Consider the following 21,405-nt stretch of genomic DNA (forward strand, 5'->3'; position numbering starts at 1 on the left):
TTTCGGTTATAAGAATTTTTTACAATATTTTTGTATATGCTGCATATGATGCTTTTCTGAGAAATTACGAGTTTATTGAGAAGGTAGAGCCGCAAAATATATTTACAGTAATCTACTTTTTTACTCCGTTGATTTCTCGAGGATTTCGATGATCATTCGTGTGGAATATTTCTCTCTTTAAATCTCTAACACATTTTCGGACCTCAACGCTATTTTAAAATGCTAATGTATTTTCTATTTTTTAGTAGAATAAATGAAATTAACACACATATATTATCAATAAAAATATTTTTATTAATAAAAAATTGTCGATAATTGATGCTTGGATTTGTGTCATATTTTCATGAAATGTTTTGAATTTCTCGCTATACTTTTTGATAAACATATTTATTTTGATTGGAGAGGGTATATGATTGCTTATTTACATACTATATATTCGTCATTATCGATTTGTTCATAAAGGCATGCACCAGCGCGTCTGCAACTAGAAATAATCCCGTGGCCACTGCACGAGATACATTGTTCTTTGATTTAATAATACTCTTTTGCGTATCGCCCCCGTTGGATCAATTGTAGTCATAAACTACTCGTCATCTCTCGTGGCACGAAACGACATTTTGATGAAAAGAGAGACGAAATTTACTGTACACGGTGTAAGTATAAAAATTCAAGTGAAAAATAATACTTTTCTAATTGTCCTATGGCTATCTACTGTACATTATATTACGCATCTCGCTCAGCAAGAACAAATCGGCAACTTTCTGAAAAAATCTTGGAGATTTTCGATTGCCCGAATCTTGAATTCATTCTTCAATCTTGTATTATTTTATCGCTTTTAAAGATGATATTCTCAATGTCGGTTGGTGACAGATTCTTGAACATGCAAAGGCTCTCTTCTTTCGTTGGGAACGAGGATCCAACTATTCTATAGAACTTCTCAATCGGGCAAAAGTAATCGCAGTCTTTTAATTTCACATAATCCAACGGTTTCCTCTTTACCTCTTTGCCTTTTTTTTCTTGCATTAATATCTTTATTTCTTCCTGTCTTCCCACGTAATACAGCATCTACGAATTTCAAGAAAAAACATTTAACGTAATCAAACGAACTATCGAATGAAAATGAACCACATTATAGTCGCAAACTTACTCGAACATAAACTTGGCCATCGAAGTCATCTCGAATCTTTTCAATAATCAATGCGGAGCCGTATTCGGGCTTGTCTCCAAGCTCTAGCCCGAGCGCCTTGGCAACTGCGTAAACGTTGAACTCGTGCGCGCTGTAGAGGTAAATTTTGCGCGTCGGCCTCTGGCTAGCATCAATAAGCATATTGTCGTACATGCGCTTCGTCAGGGGCCCGCCGTTCATGCGTTTCAACTTGTCCGTCTCAGACAGTGATTCGAGGTAAAGTATCACCATTTCATGGATCTTATCATGTATTTTCTGCGAATACCAGAACGGCATTGGTCCATTCAGGCTTTTCTACATTCGAAAGAAATTTTATATTCGAGGAAACGTATCTTATATAAAGTCAAGATAATGAAATATTTAGGGATACTAACTTGTATGTTGAGATAATTGTTGAGTAAAAATATCTCTTTCAATGAAAAATCTACATCGGGATAGAAACTGTTTAGCAGTCTGAAGAGCGCTCGATCCTTCGATAAACGGCTCTGCATTTCGGTCGAGTTCATAAGTCTATTATACTCCTCCGTGTACCTGTAAGGCAAAGGAAAAAATAATCAAACTGCTATTAAAATCAAAATTTACCGAGCAAAGCATGAATCTTAAAAAAAAACCTACGCAGGACAAGAATCCAGTCGGAAGAGCGAGTCGAACTTATCCGGCACCGAGTTGATGGGTATGGGATTCCAAGCGAGCTCTCTGTTCCATCGGAGCTTCGTCGAGGGCGGGTAAAGTCCGGAGAGAGCGAGCTGCAGCGAGTTTTTCGTGCGATCGAAATTCGTGGAAATGCCGTAGACCAGCGACGGGTGATAATCACCGAGGAAGCTGTTGTAACGCTCGCGCAACAGCGTGCCGATCTTGTACTCGTCTTTTTTCCCTTCCTGCGGGGGTTTAATCGCGTTCGTTGATTATTTTATGAATCGTAAAAGAAACTAGAGTGCGCAGGGTATCTACTGCCTTTCTCGCAGATGCACATTTTTGACACGACACTCACGTTTGTTAATTGAGCGAATCCCCATGGCTCTTGCAAATTGCTACTTCGGTCGCTGATGAATTTGGCCTCGTCGCGCTGGAAGGTACGCTCCCCGTGACGGAACACCTGAAATCATAACCCATTTTACAATTGTTATTGATCAAACGCATTGTTGTATACAGCGCGTGGACTTTATTACCCGGTGATTTTAAAAACATTATTATGTAAATCGTTTCAATTATCGATAATAATACATTTTCCGGAGCTTTGGCATTCAAATGATGAAGGTCTTCAATTACTGAAGTTTAAATCGAGGAAGGCGCAATACAAAGATTCCGTCGAAGCATTAGCAAAGTCCGCACGCATTGCATAATACAGTTACGATTATTATTTAGACTTTTCGTTTTATGCGTAATATAATTATATTCAATTATGGGCTAACAATTACAATATAAATTAAATAACGTCCTGTCGTTAAAAAAGTTAACTGCAGTCTTTTTATGCTTTTTTACGATTGTAGCGTTAATTTGATCACCATTAAATTGTAAACTATATTTTATCTAGACGTATCCATTAATATAAATTGAACTTAATCATTCCTTCTGCGAATGATTTTACATATTTCAAGAGGTGAAAAATAAGTATATCTTTTAGGAAAAATTCAAGCAATACATAAAATTTTTATCTGTTTCTTTTTAATCCGTGGAAAAACAAAGGAAAATTCGTAATTATTCGACTCTGTTAAGTTTGAAACCAAAGGTTGGTTCTGCAATCAATTTCTGAACAATAAAAAAGAAAATATTTTGAATTTCAATATTTAACGAGATAATTGTAAAAATTGATTGATACATTGGGTCATTAGATAACTCCAAAATTAATTTCAATAATGTCAAGTAAAAGAGAAATCGCAATTTAATTTCATTCAAAAATTTTGAAAATCTAATAACTTTGAATAAAAAATTGTATTAATTAAAAATATTGAAAATATGTAAATTTATTTAAAAAGTATTTCCAAAATTAATTTAAAAATAGCCAATTACTACTTATTTGCTAAGCATTATGTTACCACTAAATAAATAAAAAGTAAAATAACTTACAACTTGCACCATCTCTATCCGGCATTTAACACACGCATTGGCGCCAGCAACAATCAAAAGTAAGTTCAAAATGATTTGTTTATTCATATCGAATGGAAAACTAGAACGAAATTTCGAAATGATATCACTCGTACGAGGAATATGACACTCATGCAACAGGTGTAGCGAAGATCACTGCGAGAGCTTCGAGATCGAACTGAAAGTATTCATCAGTGTGCTCCATTATTTACTGATTTAAGCGAAGATCGGCATTTAGAAGGAGAAAAAATGGAAGGGGTTTTGCGTCAAAATAATATTTGATTATGGGGCTTGCCTGCGCTCAAGATTAAAGGTCGCTAACATTTTGGGGAAAAACCTAACACCGTTTTTTTATATAGCAATTAATTAAAATTTCAAATATTAGCGTCTATTTATAAATAACTAATTTATTCAGCTGTTACGTTAGTGCAATTATTTTAGAAATTTACAAGGAATGAAGAATATTTTTAGTAATTATTTAGTTTGGTTGTTATATCACAAAGGTAAATATTCATTTTGGTTGCTGATATTTGTACGATTGATAAAAGTACACAATTGCACTTTTTTAGGAAAAGTATACATTTCATTGGAATTACTTTAATACTTGACCTTGACATTTCTGGATTCACATTATTACATCGTTGTTATAATAATTGCAATGTAATAAAAAATGGTATTAAAAAATCGCACAGCTTATGACTTTTTTTACTTGTGCATTATTATTCTTTGAACAAAATAAATTGTATCTCAAAAACATACGTCATGTGATCGGATATTCTTTGACGATACATTTTATACTTGATCTAATAATTTTCTTTAAAATTATATGTAAAACGAAAATCCAGTCCTATTAAAATTGTTGGTATTTTTTCAAATTTGAGAAGCCATAGATAATTTAGTCCAAGGTCAAACTCATACGTTAAAGCTATTCTAAATTTTACACATACCACGGGAAGGCGTAGAGTTAATTCGTAATTAGATGAATCGAGTGAAACTAAGAGTAAAGATTTATTGAACACATAAAGTTCAATGAACATTTCTTATTGATGTTTTTAAAAATAAAAAACATCAGTTGCAAATTCATTTCTTCTTATCATTCTTAGCATCGATGGGAATTTTTTGCAATGCAAAAGTATTACGCTGCATGGAAAAAATTTTCTCATTAATTTTTAAGATATTTGCGATTGTATAATTCATCAAAGATATCGACACAAGCTGAACGCAGTAAAATACGGAAAATTTGAAGTAACGTATATTCTTTAAAACAATATTTAAAAAATAACAGAGTTTTCTGGATTATTTTGCCACTCTTTATTGTTGAATGATACATTTCAATCGGCGTATCAAATAGTTTATAGGTTCTTGAATTTCCGTTAACTAATCTAACGTAAATCTGCGAAATCAGTTACGCCGACAATGCAAACAGATTTTAATCAGTTCTTTTTAATTAATTAAATCGTCATTATATGATCAATAATCTTTGTAGCGATATTATGACACGGATCATTGATAAACACAAATAAAACGAAACGGAGAATTTTTACAAATGTATTCTAGTAACAACCTGTAAATCTTATTGAGATTTATGTCAACTTTTATTTGCACAGTTTCAAATTCAAAAACTCCAGTGCCTGTATAAAGGTTTTCCTTTTCAAATTGTTAATTCACTCTTACAAATATTTAGTGAATATATTCGGCTCATATAATTAACACAGACTCTATACTTAAAACAATAGTCTGATGGCAAGAAAGTTTTCCGAGAAGTCTTCCATACTTTGAAGTTTATAAAAAACAAAATAAATAATAAATATTATTGAAACCAAAAGTAAATTTGTAGTTTCTTTTTTTTTTTTTTAACTATCATTTTGGTCAGAGGTCAAGAAACAATGGATGGAAAATGAAAAATGGAAAACTAACGTGAAGACATAAAACTCTTTTCGAAGTCAATCAAATTTCGAAAATTTTATGGTCAAAGTAATAAAAAAAAACAAAAGATTTGAGTTTCTATCCAGAGCTTCGTATGATAATTGGTTATTATAACGTTTGATGTTATAATGAGAAACTTCTAAACAAAGATCTCCACAGAATTTTTTTTTCGACAACAATATTGTTAAAAAAAATATTTTAAACGTTTTAAACATATCCTTCGTTTATTCTACAACTGGTGATATCTTTTTATTTTTGAATTTCAGATAAGCGGGTTTCACGTAATATTATGACACTCGAAATGAGTGAGTTTGAAAAAAATGAATTATGCCTTGCATATCATTCAGTGTGTAAAAATGACTAGTCCTCGAACATTACAACTTTTTTCAAGAAACAAAACGCAATTTTTAGTAAGACTGCATCTTCTGCCAATGACAAATGAGCTTATCTTCGCCAATGGTTTTTTCGAACACTCAACATTTACTCTTAATCCATCTAGGATAGAGATTTTGAATCATAAATTTAGAAATGAAAATGAGTAAGTCTCATATCATTGGTTTTACTTTACAATGATTAGTTGCGTAAACAATTAGCTTTTATTAGATCGGTTTCCGCGAGTTATTTCAGGGATTCCTTGAACTCGTTAAAAACAAGTCAGCTCCAAATACTCGAATCAATTTCGATAGAGTGAGACAAATGAATTTAAAAATTGCATCATTTTTGGCGTTAGTTACTCATAATCTAATTGTACTCTATATTCTTTTCAATTGCAGTTTGATCAAACCCCAAGAAACTGACGGCAACGGTGAACTTGGGAATCCGAGCTGACGAGTGCAGGCGAATAGCACATCGGACGTCATTACGCGTTTGAGTCATACACGCACTGCAGCAAGAGAGGAGATCATCCTTCGCTTCGATCGCGTGCGCAGGAGAAAAAACCTCAGAGCATGAAATGACGATCAAGACGCCGCTGTGAAAATCGAAGCTGATGCAGCGCACCAATCGTGCCATGACACCGGTACAGTTTGCATAGGTAAATTAATTACGATACGCAATCACGTGTGTACGGCGTTTAGCGCGCACATAGGCGTTTCGGGCGAAAATCCCGTGCGTACGCATTGTGTATCGTACACACGCGAGCGCTCTGACGTCAGAAGATGGAATAATATTATAAGAGCTGAGAAAGTGAGCAACTCCCACCACGAAGGTCACACGCGTACATGCAGCATGACATCTTTAATTTTCTTGTCAATGTACCGCTCGAGTCTCGTGACGCTCGGTGTATCGCAGGATCTGTGATAACGTTGCTCTTTTTATTTAATCTTTTTTTTCTACTCGCGCTGTGTCACAAAGCTGCAAATTAAGAACAACCAAAAAGTATCGTTTCTTTCTAGCTTTTGTCAATCAAACAATGTGGATGCACAAATTTACTTTTAGAATCGATCGTTCACGTTACTTATGAGTTCGTGACCTTTAAAATTATAAAATAATACATGAAAATTATTGTGAAAAATCATGTAAAGGGCAAATTGTGGTTGAAAAACCGATCGATATTAAATTATTCTTAAACTGTTGATAGATTTTTCTATTTATGTTTATACGAAAACAAATTTATGATTTTTGATCTTTCAATTAGATCTAATCTAATCTAAAATCTATACTACTACTTCAATTTCATTAGATTTAGTTAAAATATAAAAACTTTTTCATTTCAATTTTTCAAAATTTTAGTTTATTTTTTATCCACACTATTGAACTTGATACAGCTATGATGCCGATGGATGGTTTTTAAACGAACTGTACCATTAATATCACATAAGTGCAAATGATACCAAGAAACTACAGAATGAGATGTAAATTAGTAAGCTATTAGAATGAGGGGCAGATCAGCTGTAAAAACTTACTGGAACGACTAAATCGTCGTTTATGTCGTAATATCCGTGAACAGAAAAGTGTATATCGTTGCAGGTCAGATAATCGAGTATATGGCACAGCTAAAATGAATAAAAAGATAATGTAAGTTGCCAAAGTTGAAGTATCGATGTTCTTTCGTACTTGTTGTTCCGTCGGTTCATCGTAATCATTAACTATTATACTTTCGCTTATGATTTTGCCGGTACGATTGCTCTAAAAAATTAGAAAAGCAAATAAAATGTCACTCTGATTCAGTTTGGTGATCGCAAGTCGGCGTTACCTCGTTCAAGGTGACAGTAGCCAAGCCCGTCAGCATGACCAACGAAACTAGGTGGAAAATGATGTTGAACAAGTGCTTGCATATGTCGAGTATCGGCGTCAACGGGCAGCTATTGCAGACGACGATCTCGGCCAATGTGTAGGAGCTGCTGATTATGGTTATGAAGTAGCGGAACACGCAGAGAAACAAGACCGTCTGGTACAAACTCGAGAGATTTCGGGCCAGCTTGACCACGACGGCGTAATACGTCTTCAATTTCGTCACCTGCTCGTTGAAGCGGGCATTATTGTAATTGCGATAGATCGAGATATCTCGCGGCTGCTGCTGGTCCATAATGTTGTAGATCAGGCTGGGTTTTTCCTTCGAAAGTACGATTTTTCGACTGAAAAGCAAATTGAAGCGCTTCAGTAGAGAAAGTAAGCTACGATTGATGGCTTTGAATGCAGCGTGACAAACGCCAATAGTGGTGATGTAATGCATAGTCATGCCGTGCATCAACAGGTCCAGCATGTGGTCGCCGAAATCGTCAAAGTCCCAACTGCTCTGGTACAGGCAAAATGTCACGTGCATAACCACCTTGCTCAAGATCAGGACGAATGTTATCGAGTACAGAACAACGATCGCGTCCATCGAATTCGACGACTTTTTGTCCCTGTTCTTTTCGATACTGCCCGTCAAAATTCTGACGGCGTTCATCTGCTTTAGGACCTCTTGAATGGCTTCGTGCTTCCTGTAAAATGTCGTGAAAAAATCCACATAAGCTAGACTGATGAGTAAGTGTATGAAAACGTCCACCACTATTTTGAACTTGTATCCGTGTATGAGCGACATTTCGTAAACCGAATTGCATTGTGATGATATCAGAATCGACACGAAAACAACGCTATAAACTGCGCTGAATAGCGGCAGCTTCGTAGAGTAATAATGAAGGCAGCCAATCTTTTTTGAATTTTTGAAATCAATGTTGCCGGTCAGACCGAAAATCTTCAAGTAGTAAAAAGCGCATCGTTCGCGAATGTTCTTCGACATTCTTTTATTTTCTTGGCTCACTTGTAATAACTGAATAATCTTAAGCGTCTCACTGTTTCATGTTCGAGACCCATTTTGTTTATACCTTTCCATAGAATGCATAGAACTATCGATTAATGTGACTTTTAGGTATTCGCCAACGCGATTTCACAAGTACTATTGACAAGCAAAGCAGGTCAACTCATATCGATTAAATGAATCGAATTATCTCGTTAATCTACAACTTTCCCTGAGTATTTTTATTTGCAATACTAACGTCTACTCATGAATATGCTGATAAATCGACATTTCCATAAATAAATGTTCCCAAATTAAATATTTATCTTTCATTAAATGAAAATTGTAAACAAGCATTTGAGTTTTGACAATAAAATCACATGCTTATCCCCATTAATCGTATTTTCTATCAAATAAAGGGGCCAACTCTTTTGCCAATTAAGGAAGTACAAACAGAACTTGTAGCATAAATTGGTTTACATATTTGAAAACTAACCCAATTCTTGGGCAATTTTCCGACCTTATATAGCTTCAATTCTAAGGTTTGAGTCCTATAATTTCTTGTTTGTATTTGATGAAAAAATATTCCACTATCAATACTCAATATAAAAGTCAAATGAAAAATATTTAATCCAGCTCGTTCTTTTTTAAAGTGGAATAATTTATCATTATTATAACAACTGCACGTTAAAGTAGAACCAATAACTATTTTAGGAGGAAGCTTTTTTGCCGATATATTTGTTGCGGCTCTTTTATTTCTATTTATAATAAACACGGTTCACTCATAAACTTGATTAAAATGTTTCTTTTTTCGGTCACAATGACGTCGATTTGTAAATGTAATGTGTGAAAAAAAATGTTGGCCATTAAATTACGCACGTGTGCCACGATTAAGAAATACGAAAGCGTTTTTTCCTCATGAATTACATTATATATCTATCTATAAAAGTGAAGCTTTTCATGTTCGACAAGAGCTAAGCTTGAATAACCTGTTGAAAATGTGAACAATTTAATGAAACATTCGAGATATTCATTTCATAGACGTATTATTTTTTTGACAATGCAGCACCACGTTGAAAATTTAGCCGCTACAAATTTTTGAAATAAATGAATTTTTACTAATTCGTTTGAAAAAAATTTTTTCTGTTATACAGCAGCAATAATTCATTATACTATATTTCGAGGCACGCTCAATTAAAATTTTTGGAAATATAAATTATTAAAAAGCTTCTAGACAAAAAAATTTTAACTCGTTTTTAAGATACAGATCAGATTTATTTGTTTTTTTTTACATTACATTTAAAGAATTTTAAATAAATCTCTTTAACTCTATTTTTACGATGCGATCGGCCTTCGCCAGTCGCCACTCTATTAGTTGGGTTTTTCTCTATTTGCTTTTGAAATCATAAATACAGTAATGAATTGTTGGATATTTTAATCAATCTGAAATGAAAATTATTTTTTTGATATTTAATAAATCGAAACAATAACCAATGTGGTTCCTAATTTTCATCTCATTTTCGCAACCACCGAATAAAATCATTATTCCTTTAACATTGATTACCAACAATGAAAAAAAATGATGTCCCAACTGTTTGAAATAGTTTTTTTTTTAATTCGCAATAATTTGGCATTGCAATTTGCGCGCAAAATGTGCAAAAGTCGAGAACGCATGCGCTGTACAGCGGTGGTCGGCCGTCGGACCAGACTACCAGGAGCAGAATTCAGATATCTTATCATTAATCAGGACAGGATTCAGGTTGGAAAAAGGTTACAGGACTCCGAAGTCTTCACAGCTTTCTGAAATCGAGAGCCAGTAGTTATTGATAACCAACATTTTAACGATTAGGTAACAGGCTTTGAAAGTGAGAGTTATTGTGATTGGCACACACATTGGCACTGTGAGCGAAAGTGACGTTCAACGCTTGACTTCTAGGCTTAATTATCTACCTTATGGGTTTACCGTTGGCAATCAAAACTCGATCTGCCACTTGAGTTCGTATTTTTCGCAGAGATTTGACAAGTGATCAAGAGCAGATTGAGAAGGTTATACAAAAACAGCTTATTTTGCTCTCTGAGGATTACATTATTTCATCCAACGTGAATCTTCTTTCATCAAATTTTTGATAGTTGCTACTTTTTGCCGTTCGTACGATGCCTCACGATTTTAGTATTGTTGAATATTATTCGCAGCAAGGACGTTCCCGTTGTGGTTACTGTCAGAGTCCTAATACTAGCTACAGTCATGGTGAGTTATCAAAAAAAAAATTTCTAATTATCTTGTTTTTTAAGTTGGGACAAATTTCGTTTTATTCTATGAACAGAGACAAAATCCTATACGATATGAATACATATATTTGTAAAAAAGTTTGTGTTACTGTTATATTGACATATTGTTTAAAAAAGGAGAGAGATTATTGCATCTATTGTCATTATTATAATTATTAATTGATATTATAGGCATGACAACGGAAAGGCTCACTGTTCAGCAGTACCAGACTCTTATTGATAGAGGATGGAGACGAAGTGGTTATTATTGTTACAAACCTACAATGGATATAACATGCTGCCCACATTACACAATTCGGTAAGATAATACATAACAGCTTCCAAAACTATTCAACGATAACTTGACTATTAGTATATTTTTTAATGTAGATGTTCGGCACTAGAGTTTAAGATGTCAAGATCTCAAAAAAAAATTCTCAAACGTATGATTAAGTTTTTAAATGGTGAATTGTCTGTGGATGAACAAAAAACTAGTCAAAATACATGTGATCATGACATAGGTAATTTATAATTTATATAAAACATTTCATTAGAGTAATTTAAAATATAAAGTTACAATATTTTCAGTAAGATGCATGGATGTTCCAAATCAACTTGAAATTACAAAAGAGATAAAACCAAGTGCTTTAAATATGGAAATTGCTTCTTTATCAGAAGAAAATAGTTCTAGAATAAATTCTGCAGGCAATAATCCAGAGTTAAAAGTAAGCGTGGAAAATAAAGAATGTTTGGATTCCAAAACCATTAAGGAAGAAAGCTCTGAAATAAAACATGATTTAAAAAAAACATCTGTGTCAGAATCAGGCATGATTCTGCAAAGAAAAGCTAAGTTGATTAGGATAGAAAGAAAAAGAAATAAACTTTTAGCTCAAGGTAAAACAGAAGATGAGATCAAAGTCATAATGCTTCAAAAAAAAAATCAAAATGTTGGCAAAACTCTTGAAGATTATTTTAATGAGATTAGTAATTGTAAAAATAAATTAGAGGTAATTAGTTAAACATTATAATTAATATTTACAATTTTACATCCTCTTTACTCCTTAAAAAATCGGTAGATTGTTGAAGGAGAAAGGAAAAGACCTGATAAATTTTTGTTGAGTATTTATTTAATACTATAAATTTTACTAAATAAATGTTTTATTTTTTTTTTTCATTTCAAGTTGAAACTTGTTAGAACATCACCAAAAAGTGATGATTATAAAAATACTTCTAGAGAATCATTTGAGGTTTACAAAAAATATCAATCAATGATTCATGAAGACAAACTGTCAAAACTTACTTATGATAAGTATTCCAGATTCTTAGTCACATCTCCCTTAAGGGTAAATAATATAAATTTTATAACGATAAATATTTGGAGCAAAGTGGATGTTTATTTATCTAAATTGTACAGTTTGGTAATGATTAAATGTCAACTCATTTTCATTTCATTAATAAATTCTCAATACCAATAGATAAAGTTGGTTAAAAAAATGTCCAATGAGATGATAGATACACTTGATCAAAGTGCAGAAGTTTTCAAAAAGTATCAAATGGTAATTCATAGAGATGCAGAAAATGAATGTGATAAAAAATCGTATTTTGAATTTTTAATTAAAAGCCCACTCCAGGTACACTTTGCTCCATAATATCAGAGACTAAAATTGAAAATAGACTAATAATGCAAATAATTCTTAAGGACACAATGCCAGAAAATAATCTACCTCAGGGGTATGGATCATTTCATGAACAGTATTGGTACAATGGAAATTTAATTGCTGTAGCTGTTTTAGATATTTTGCCGTTTTGTATATCTAGTGTGTACTTTTTTTATGATCCAGCATATTCTTTTTTAACTTTAGGAACATTCAGGTAACCTAAGTATTTAATTATTAATTTCTTTAGTTACATCAATGTTAATCTAATTTAAGTTGATTATATGAATTTACAGCTCTCTAAGAGAAGTGTTGTTAACTCAACAGTTAAATAAGTATCAACCTAGTTTGAAATATTATTACATGGGGTACTACATACATTCATGTCCTAAAATGCGATACAAAGCCAAAATTAAACCAGCAAAACTTCTGTGTCCAGAGTCTTATACGTGGTGTGACATTGACAAATGTTTGCCAAAATTAGATGTTTCTAAATATAGCAGACTAAATGAAGATATAACTGTTAAAGATGAAGATGGCAATGCAACAGCAGACGAGGTAATTGTAAATTTAAAGATATTACTTTTATCAATGTGACATTGTAATTCAATCATTTTAACCAATTTTAGGTTTTAATATTGTGGAATAATAAAGTATTACCGTTTCATATATTTAAAGCTTTTTGTGCAGATCAAAGTACTGAAGGATATGTTGATGAATTTGCAAAATTAGTTGGTAAAACTTGTCTTAAAAAAATGCTGTATTGCATTCACTCCCGAAATTGAATGTTATTTGAAAAGTCATAACCATATAGAATTCGACCAGGGCACTGAAAGTATAACAAAAATGTGTGATAAGACGTATTTTATTAAAATTTTCAAATAACATATGCCTAAGAAAAAAAAATAACAAATTTGAAATTCGATTGTGCTAAAGTATTACTGAAACTAATGATCTCACACAACATACTTTCAAGATGCTACATTATCTTTTATCACCGAATTTGTACAACAATAATTGTTAGAAAATACATATTTGATTACTTTCAATATCACCCAATGCTTATCAGAACAATGATTTAGTTAATTTTTACTGTTGCTCTTGTTTAGAAATATCATATATTCAAAATTTTTAGACGATTGTAGAATTGATATAAAAAATTAAAGCTCTATTTTACAATAAATAGAACAAACAACAATTTAGATAGTTTAAAAAGTTATATTTTATAAAAAAAAGTAAATAAATGAAAAAAACTAATTTTTTTTTAACTAATGTGCATTTTATTTAGCCATCCAGTTGAAATGATCTAAATACCAATTTTCCTAACTATTTGTACAGTAATAATTTTAAAAAGGTACTTGATAATTTATCAACATTTATTTGACATTATCGATATCGATTTTAGTGAATTTACACGTTTCAATTACTTCTGTAAATTATGTAGTATTCTTTTAACGAGTGTGACTCGTTCTAAGCTTTTTCACCTGTCAATATTTTCGCTTTTTCATAATTGTATTATAAAAAAAAAGATTCCAGAACGTCATTGTATATAACCTTTTTCGAGAAAAAATTTATTTTGAATGGCTACTGGGAGTAATAAATTCGTTTTTATAATTAGATCCTATGAGAATGGTGAATAACGTCGAGAATGTAACTTTTCTAGTAATGGTTGTTTTTTAATGGTCCAAAGTAGAACATGGGACTAATACATTTTGACTTTTGAAGCTGGCTTTCTCTGGCTTACGAGATCTTTGATCGATTTAAACTATCCGAGGTTAACTATAGCTTATATAATATTAAAAAGTTCCTAACAACGACATATTTTACGCACAACAAAATGGCGTAATTTTTCTAAAAAATTTTGAATTTTCATGGAGCTCAAAATCGACATTTCGTGCAAAAATCCTGCGTGCTCTCTCGTTTATTTAAATGAACAGCAGCATGCATTTGAATTATAAAATATTTATCTCTTTGGTAAGTGCAGTCTGGCACAGAATAGAACTTGCTCGAGAGTCTGGATGAAAAATCATTAAGAATAAAGCACAATGGCGATGGCTCGGTCAAACGGCGGTAGAGACCTTTGCTTCGTCAGCTTTAACGGATGAGTCCGAGGGAACTTTGGCATCCTCACCGCCACCGGCGAGTCTCTTGTCGTTCCAGCTTTGAATTTCGCCGCTACCAAAGATGACGAAAATGACCATGGTTAGTATGCATACAGCTGCGCCGATCCAAAAGACGATTTGCCATTCCGATTCTAAATTCTAGATTAGAATCATGAATAAATATTATTATTAGGTGCAGTGAAAGAGACTAGGTAATAAAATGAATTAAAAAGTACCAGTACCTCTTTGGAGACGATACCTTCGACCATGGGTGGTCCGATAATACCACTCAATCCGCCGATCGTATTCATGATGCCGTAAAGAAATCCGGCGTAATTCGGCGATAAATCCTGATTATTGCTGAGATTCGAGATACTCGCCGCGCCGTTGAAGCCCAAGGCGAGCGCGAGCATGGCGACGAGGCCAATCTCGTTCATGCTACTGCCCACGTATCCAACGGCGATCAAGAACAAACCGGGAATCAGGTGAGCTGAAAGTAGCGAATTATTTGTTAGTATATACTTTCGGAGTAGCTTGTGTGACGTCTTGAGAAAACTCACAAAATATGGTTGCAAGCTTGCGAAAAGCCGTGGTCGAGAGGAACTGCTTTTTCTTGTTCAAGTCGCCGAACCAGCAGAAAAAGAATCCAAATACCATGCGTAAGGCCCAAGGCGCGGCCGTGGCGACACCACCCTTGGTTATCGACATTCCCAAGCTGTCCGTCATGTAGAGTATCAAAGAGAACGTGTAAAAGTACAGCAAGAACAAATTGCCAAAGTGACAGATGACGAGGGCGATGAAGGGCACCGAGGTGAATATGTCCTTCATGGGCGTCTCCTTGAGCGAGGGCTTGGTCGTCTGGACCGTCCCCGCCTGCGAGGCCACGATGTAGGTCTTCTCATCGTCGCTGATGCCGGGATGCTCGAGCGGCGAGTCGTAGGCCAGCATCCACCAGACGAGGCACCAGATCAGCAGCAGAAAGGACGGTATGTACCAGCCCCACTCCCAGCTGAGGTTCTCGGCTATGGCTCCGATCATCGGGTAGGAGAAGACGGTGCCGAAGGTGCCGCCGAGCAGGGACCACATGAAGAAGCCCTTCTCGGCGGGCGGAGCCCACCTGGCCACCAGAGCGTGGCAGGCCGGAAAGGTCATGCCCCCGGTGAGGCCGATGATTATGCGGCCGACGACCAGCAGTGACCAGTGGATGTTTATGAGGATCGGCGATATCAAGCTCACCACGACCGAAATTATCGACGACCAGAATATCGACGCTCGGGGTCCGAAGCGAATCGCTGCCATGCCACCGAGAAAATTGCCTACTACGTTGCCGTACGCGTACGAGGCGACCAGCTGACCTGTCAAATTAAATCGATCGTTGCGCTCGACTTTCTGAGCTTTGCGGGCTTCGTTAAAAAAATCGTCGCACCTCTGATAATTTTCCCCCTTTCCGCTCCGTAGTCGAATGGTTTGCCACTGGCAAAGTCCAGAATGGATCTGCCAGAGTCCGCATCTCGTTTTAGCCTGTCTAAATCGTCGAATGTGTCATTTCCCACGGACATGTTTCGCAGTTGGAAGTCATCGATCGATCGCTTCGATGATTTTGGAATATTTATCATCGCAGTCTGGAGGATCGGCATCTGTGTACGACACACGTACGACGTCCAGCAAGCCGTGAACATCATCAAGCACATGATCGCTCGCATCGGAATCCATTCTGTAATTCATGACGTTCATTCCATTCAAGTTCAATACAATGATCCGATTTTTTCGCTTTGTTTATTAAGTATTATTGTTTGTTGTGATTTTAATGCTTTGAGAATTCGTCGTGCGTTCGTGACTCTTTCGTTATTGGGCAACCAATACGAACGACGTATGACAATTTTTCCAACATCGTCGACTCCGATTTGGGACACTGCATCGACGGAAGAATTATTACTTTTTTTTTACTTCGAGATAGGTTAGATTTTTTTTATTTTGGGAGTGACATTGTTGTAGAAATGTTTACGCTAAAATTTCTATAGCTCTTACTTAAACCACCCCATATTTTGGGAGGCATGCTGGATATTGTTCTTGTATCAAGATCCAGAATAAACTTTTTTTTAATCAGAAAAAAACAAACTTGCGAAAAAACTAGTAGGAAAACTTTTTATTGCTATGCCAACAGATTTTCGACCAAATTTAATTGTACACGCACTTGACGAAGAAAATGATTGTATTCAGTATCATTTGTTACACTTGATAAACCTTGGGCTTAAGCAGGTGTAACAACCAATATCAGAGTTTGAACATTTTTAGCATGAACATTTTCATTAACTTATATTTGTCATTGACATAGTTCGAAGATTAAATGAGATAAAAAAAAAGAAGAAATCTCATTGTTTTATAAAAGAAAAGTTTCCCTTGACACAAATTAAGAAAAATATATATGAACGATTCTCACTAAGCGTTAAAATTTAAAAAATTGCTATATACATCGAAATTAAAGTCTTTATCAGGATCAAGGGGCATGTATTTTATTGATACATGCAATTGAATCCCGCATGTATGCTGCGCCACTCGCTAAGAAAATATGGTTTTTTTAATGTTACACCCGTAAAATTATTCGGATGTTCCTAAAACCATTTGCCATTTTTAATATCGATGGTACTCAATCTAAAAATGCGTATCTTATACCCTAATTTTTATTTCAATAGCGGGGAAACGCTTAAGAAAATCGAGTAAAAAATTATAATTGCAGTAAATTCGTTGAATGTTATCAAATTCGATTCAAAGCATAATTTTAACAATAAATGAACTAGTTTATTGTTTAAACAGCAATAATTATTGTTTAAACAATGTTGTTTAAATATTTAAATATTATTATTATGTTACGTTTATTTTATTGTTAATATTATTATGTTTTGTTATGTTTATTGTAATACATTTTTCATGAATTTTGAGAAAAAAAATTGCGGAAAAAACTATAATATTAATGTTTTCTAAGTTACATAAAAAACCGAAATAAGTTCATCGTGCATTTCATTTAATAAAGGTTTTTTTAAAATGAGTGGCAACAATTTTTTATTGATTTATGCCCCTGAATGTTAGAAAAAAATGATTCAAATTAAAAATGATTTATGTTTTTAATTGTATAATAATTAAATTTTTGAGCTCTAAAATTAAGCACTTAACGATAGAGCGACTTTCACATTTTTGGATGTGACCATTTCGTTGAAAAATCCAAAAATTGCTCCAAAAATTCTGAAAAAATTTAGGGATATTCCTTGAACAATTCTAAACACTTTTTATGAAGACAATTTTTTCACTAGGTGCATCCTTGTCATATAAAATTCACTTCAAAATTGACAGCTTTTGAGGGGTTGTTTTTTAATAAAGCTTTTTCAAAAATGAGTGGCAACATTACTTTATTGATTTATACACCAGAATGTTAAAAAAAAAACGTTTTTCATGGGTGTAGTGCAATAAAAGAATCATTATGATTTTATACTTCAATTTTTAACGCTTATTGAGAATCGTTCATATACGCGTTTAGAAAAAAAGCGTAATTATAACATTTGATAATTATGATGAAAGATGTTAAACTTAATTGAGGATTAATAAATGATTTCATTTTTTTATACACTATCACAGGAATTATGGTGCAAGATCAATTGTAAAGAACCGCTTACATTTTGTTAAGTTAACGATAGCGTTCGAAAAAAATATTGTGCGAACTTCATCATCCCATGAAAAATAAAACTCAATCACTTTTTAATGAGAGAATAGTATAAGACAATTAATGCACAGACAAAAAACTTACTTGTTTGAGGATCTCGAAACTTTGAGAAAAATTTCATCTCTCGAAAATTATCACTAATTAAATTACCCGAGAAAACTGACTCGAAGCTTATTGCTGTGACAGTGTTAATGAATGTTGGATTCGGCAAAGCACCAAGTACAAGTTTCAATATTCTTTCGATCTTCCTCCTTCCCACTCTTTTCTTTATTGTTCTTCCACCGCCTCAGCGGAAATAATTTGTCGCACTTATTAGATACTAGTATAGATTATCAAATAAATTACATATTATCTGATGATATCAAAAAAAAAAAAAAAAAAATGTAGTAGAAGAAAAGATGTAATATTTCGTCGGTGAAAAGAAAAAGGTCGATTTTTATGTTTACACTATTGTGACGTCAAGAGTGAAATGATGTAGCTTAATCCAACATCTGTTTTATGTTCAAAAAATTTCAATGTTAAAGACCCTCTAAAGCAAGGCTCAATCAAATTTACCTTTTTAAGATGTTTCATACCCTTTTATTGTTTCATTTTTTCTTATAATAATTCTTGGTGAAAAAATAAAAAATGTATCCAATAAAAAAATTGTATTAAAAGTCAAATAAACTTAAAAAAAAAATAAAACTTGAAAATTTGTTGGATATTATTTGAATGGAATATCAATGTTTAAATACGTTTGCTTAACGTGATCAACAAATCGAGTGAGGGCGCTTTGCAAATTCGACGCGTGGAGGTGTGTCAATTTCACTGAATGATTAATTACTATGTCGACCACACGTTTTGGCTGTTTTTCTTTCAATAAAAATAATAAACGTATGAGCTTAATTAACGCTTGGCTGAAATAACCGATAGATTTTTAAATAAAAAAGTTTTCAGAGACGATATTAGGCGAATAAAAACATTTTGCACCTATGTAGCGAAAAAAAAGTCTCAGAGCACGTGATTATCAACCTCGGCTTCGCCTCGGATGATAAATTACACGTGCTCTGAGACTTTCCAGTTTTTCACTCCCTAGGTGTAAAATATACTTATTTTTAACTTTTTTTAACTTGAAATAATTTTTTCATAAACCACGCCAATACCATTGATGAAATCAAAGTTTAACATGAAAATTTATAAAATTATGAATTTACTCAAACTTTATTATCAAATTATAGAAAAAATAAAGATTTATTTTATGGAAATATTTTATTATTATTTTAATCTTTACAACTTTTTATTATACTTATTTTTATCTTTAGAGAAAAAATTAATTCATTCTGCAGTCTGCACAATGAAAAATTATCGGATGAATTTGAACCATCATTGGTTACAGTACAGATTATTCATTTTATCAAAAGATTCTAAATAGATACATAATGTACACAAAAAAAGAAAGTTTTTGAATGAGAAAAAATTTGAATGATAATTTCTCATATCTTGAAGGTTGAATTTATCAAATACTATCTTTAAATATTCAGATCTTTACAAACTCTCAAAAGCACTATGATATTAGTCATATGATAAATTTTCCAGAATTATGTTTACGATGTGTTTACATGTTTATAATTTAAAGCTAAATACGCCGTTCATTCAATATTTTTGTATTCTTTTCAATTATTCGAAAAAACTTCAACTTCTTGTGCTACATTGACCATCGAGATAAACATGGAAAATTTCATACCAATTATGTGTCCCGATCTTAATATCACCTTTTTTGACATAAAATTCTCAAGTTGAAATCCTTTCTTTCATTGCTTGTGGCATCTAGAAGCTCATAATTTTACAGAATCAATATTCATCATAAAACTAAACGTAATTTGTGAATATAGTTCCCGAATTCCATTTTTACTTTAATAATTTCAAGGTTTTAAAACAATTTAACTAATAAATATCGCTAACATTGAAAAATATTTCATTTTATTTGAATTCTAAAGTTAGCAGAGATCTGGAGTATGAAAAATATATAATCTTGTGCACTGAACTTAATATGACATAAATGTTGAAGTTATCAAAATTATTTAGAATTATATTAGTAGGAAATAATATCGATTAATCACACTATAGAATAACCGCAGTTGAATAAAAATTATAAGAATTGAATTGAAGTAATTTTAGTACATCACGAGTGTATAGCTTGATTCATAAGGTACCTTTTCGTTGTTATTCCATTTCAATTGTAGATTTTCATAGCCTACGTATCATTACAATGAGAAGTTATAAAATACTTTTTACTCTTTCATTTTACCTAATATCATAAAGAAATACGACAAATTATTTCCACACGAATTTCATCCTAGATTTCCCAGTACAACCAAATTTTAAAAATTTTTTCTCGAAACAATCGTAAGCGTAAAAAATTAATTCATATCGCTGGTCCTTTTTTTTCTGATGATCAATATAATTGTTCATTGATTGAACATTACTCTATTAATTCTTTTAGCAAGCACATAAAACTGAAGCACACGATCACTGACAGTCTTCAACTGCAGAAGCGCGCAACTGTCAAAGAAGCGTGGAGCCGCAACAAGTGGACGCGAGAAGACTTCGTAGCTGATGTTGCATGCTGCGCTCACACAGCAGCTGTTCTGCAAATTTATTTCTGCATTATGGATGTGCAACCGGCATTAAATAATCGTCGTCGATGACACGAACGAATGTATCCTAGAGCGGCCGGAAAAGTCTTGCGGAAAAAACAAGAAAATGTGAAATATCGTTGGCGTTCCGCTGCTCGTTATAACAGAATCAGCGAGTAAAAAGCCAATTGTCATTGCATCGTAGCGCAATTGTCTTGTTTTTTGAGAAACGATGTATTTGTTGGTATCCGGTGCAATGTTCGCTTGCTCCAATGCTTTAGTTTCTAATTGCAAATTATTGTTATTATTTTTTTTCTTTTTTATTCAAAATTCTAGTTTCAATACGTCCTTGATCCTTTATTATATTAAAGTACATACTAAAAAAGTCCGACTTTTCCCAAAATGTTGTCAAAAAGATTTTCCCAAAAAAGTAGATTGATTCTAAATTTTACTCTTGAATGTTATAGCGAACCACTTCGTCTAAAAACCAATAGTTTTTTATCTACATTAAAATTTTTTCAAACGTCTATAGCAAGCAAAACCTTTCAGGAGCGCCTTGTCTTTTCGAAAACTGCTTTAAAAAAAAGAGTTATTGCTATCCATCATCACAGAAAAATCATTGGGCAGGAACAG

The 21,405-nt window shown here is 33.2% G+C and overlaps 3 protein-coding genes across 6 annotated transcripts; 1 reads left to right on the top strand and 2 right to left on the bottom strand.

Moving 5' to 3' along the window:
- Positions 1–288: 288 nt before the first annotated feature.
- Positions 289–8,794, bottom strand: LOC106658770. The gene is made up of 8 exons (XM_014380881.2): positions 7,392–8,794; positions 7,253–7,324; positions 7,102–7,191; positions 2,178–2,282; positions 1,802–2,064; positions 1,561–1,717; positions 1,148–1,480; positions 289–1,065 (listed from the first exon to the last, which is right to left on the bottom strand). The coding sequence occupies exons 1-8, from the start codon at positions 8,418–8,420 to the stop codon at positions 811–813; spliced, it is 2,304 nt and encodes a 767-aa protein (XP_014236367.2). The 5' UTR covers positions 8,421–8,794; the 3' UTR covers positions 289–810.
- Positions 8,795–10,140: 1,346 nt separating this feature from the next.
- Positions 10,141–13,424, top strand: LOC106659149 (arginyl-tRNA--protein transferase 1). 3 transcript variants are annotated; one of them, XM_014381536.2, is made up of 9 exons: positions 10,141–10,266; positions 10,354–10,665; positions 10,878–11,004; positions 11,076–11,206; positions 11,274–11,692; positions 11,867–12,028; positions 12,385–12,557; positions 12,637–12,898; positions 12,970–13,424. In XM_014381536.2, exons 2-9 carry the CDS (start codon positions 10,572–10,574, stop codon positions 13,123–13,125), a joined length of 1,524 nt encoding a protein of 507 aa, XP_014237022.1. In that variant the 5' UTR covers positions 10,141–10,266; positions 10,354–10,571; the 3' UTR covers positions 13,126–13,424. The 3 variants fall into 3 exon arrangements, with proteins under 3 accessions (XP_014237022.1, XP_023315728.1, XP_014237021.1); XM_014381535.2 differs by having other exon boundaries at positions 10,172–10,187; positions 10,267–10,665; XM_023459960.1 differs by having other exon boundaries at positions 10,141–10,665.
- A 193-nt stretch (positions 13,425–13,617) lies between these two features.
- Positions 13,618–20,665, bottom strand: LOC106659148 (sialin). Of its 2 annotated transcripts, none has more exons than XM_023459959.1 (6): positions 20,445–20,665; positions 18,242–18,476; positions 15,869–16,156; positions 15,003–15,797; positions 14,685–14,932; positions 13,618–14,601 (listed from the first exon to the last, which is right to left on the bottom strand). In XM_023459959.1, the coding sequence occupies exons 2-6, from the start codon at positions 18,276–18,278 to the stop codon at positions 14,401–14,403; spliced, it is 1,569 nt and encodes a 522-aa protein (XP_023315727.1). In that variant the 5' UTR covers positions 18,279–18,476; positions 20,445–20,665; the 3' UTR covers positions 13,618–14,400. The 2 variants fall into 2 exon arrangements, with proteins under 2 accessions (XP_023315727.1, XP_014237019.1); XM_014381533.2 differs by having other exon boundaries at positions 20,350–20,665.
- Positions 20,666–21,405: the final 740 nt, after the last annotated feature.

Source organism: Trichogramma pretiosum, unplaced genomic scaffold (assembly GCF_000599845.2).
Source record: "Trichogramma pretiosum strain Unisexual culture from Peru unplaced genomic scaffold, Tpre_2.0 scaffold10, whole genome shotgun sequence".
Taxonomy (NCBI): domain Eukaryota; kingdom Metazoa; phylum Arthropoda; class Insecta; order Hymenoptera; family Trichogrammatidae; genus Trichogramma; species Trichogramma pretiosum.

Coding starts and splice junctions, on each gene's coding strand:
- LOC106659148 (XM_023459959.1), bottom strand. CDS start 18,278: ATGAAATTTTTCTCAAAGTTTCGAGATCCTCAAACAA. Junction 16,157..18,241: donor GTTTCGAGATCCTCAAACAA/GTAAGTTTTTTG, acceptor CATGAATTACAG/AATGGATTCCGATGCGAGCG. Junction 14,933..15,002: donor CAAGCTTGCAACCATATTTT/GTGAGTTTTCTC, acceptor CGCTACTTTCAG/CTCACCTGATTCCCGGTTTG.
- LOC106659149 (XM_023459960.1), top strand. CDS start 10,572: ATGCCTCACGATTTTAGTATTGTTGAATATTATTCGCAGCAAGGACGT. Junction 10,666..10,877: donor TAATACTAGCTACAGTCATG/GTGAGTTATCAA, acceptor TTGATATTATAG/GCATGACAACGGAAAGGCTC. Junction 11,693..11,866: donor ATTGTAAAAATAAATTAGAG/GTAATTAGTTAA, acceptor TTTCATTTCAAG/TTGAAACTTGTTAGAACATC.
- LOC106658770 (XM_014380881.2), bottom strand. CDS start 8,420: ATGTCGAAGAACATTCGCGAACGATGCGCTTTTTACTACTTGAAGATT. Junction 1,718..1,801: donor CGACTGGATTCTTGTCCTGC/GTAGGTTTTTTT, acceptor TTTGCCTTACAG/GTACACGGAGGAGTATAATA. Junction 1,066..1,147: donor ATGGCCAAGTTTATGTTCGA/GTAAGTTTGCGA, acceptor TGAAATTCGTAG/ATGCTGTATTACGTGGGAAG.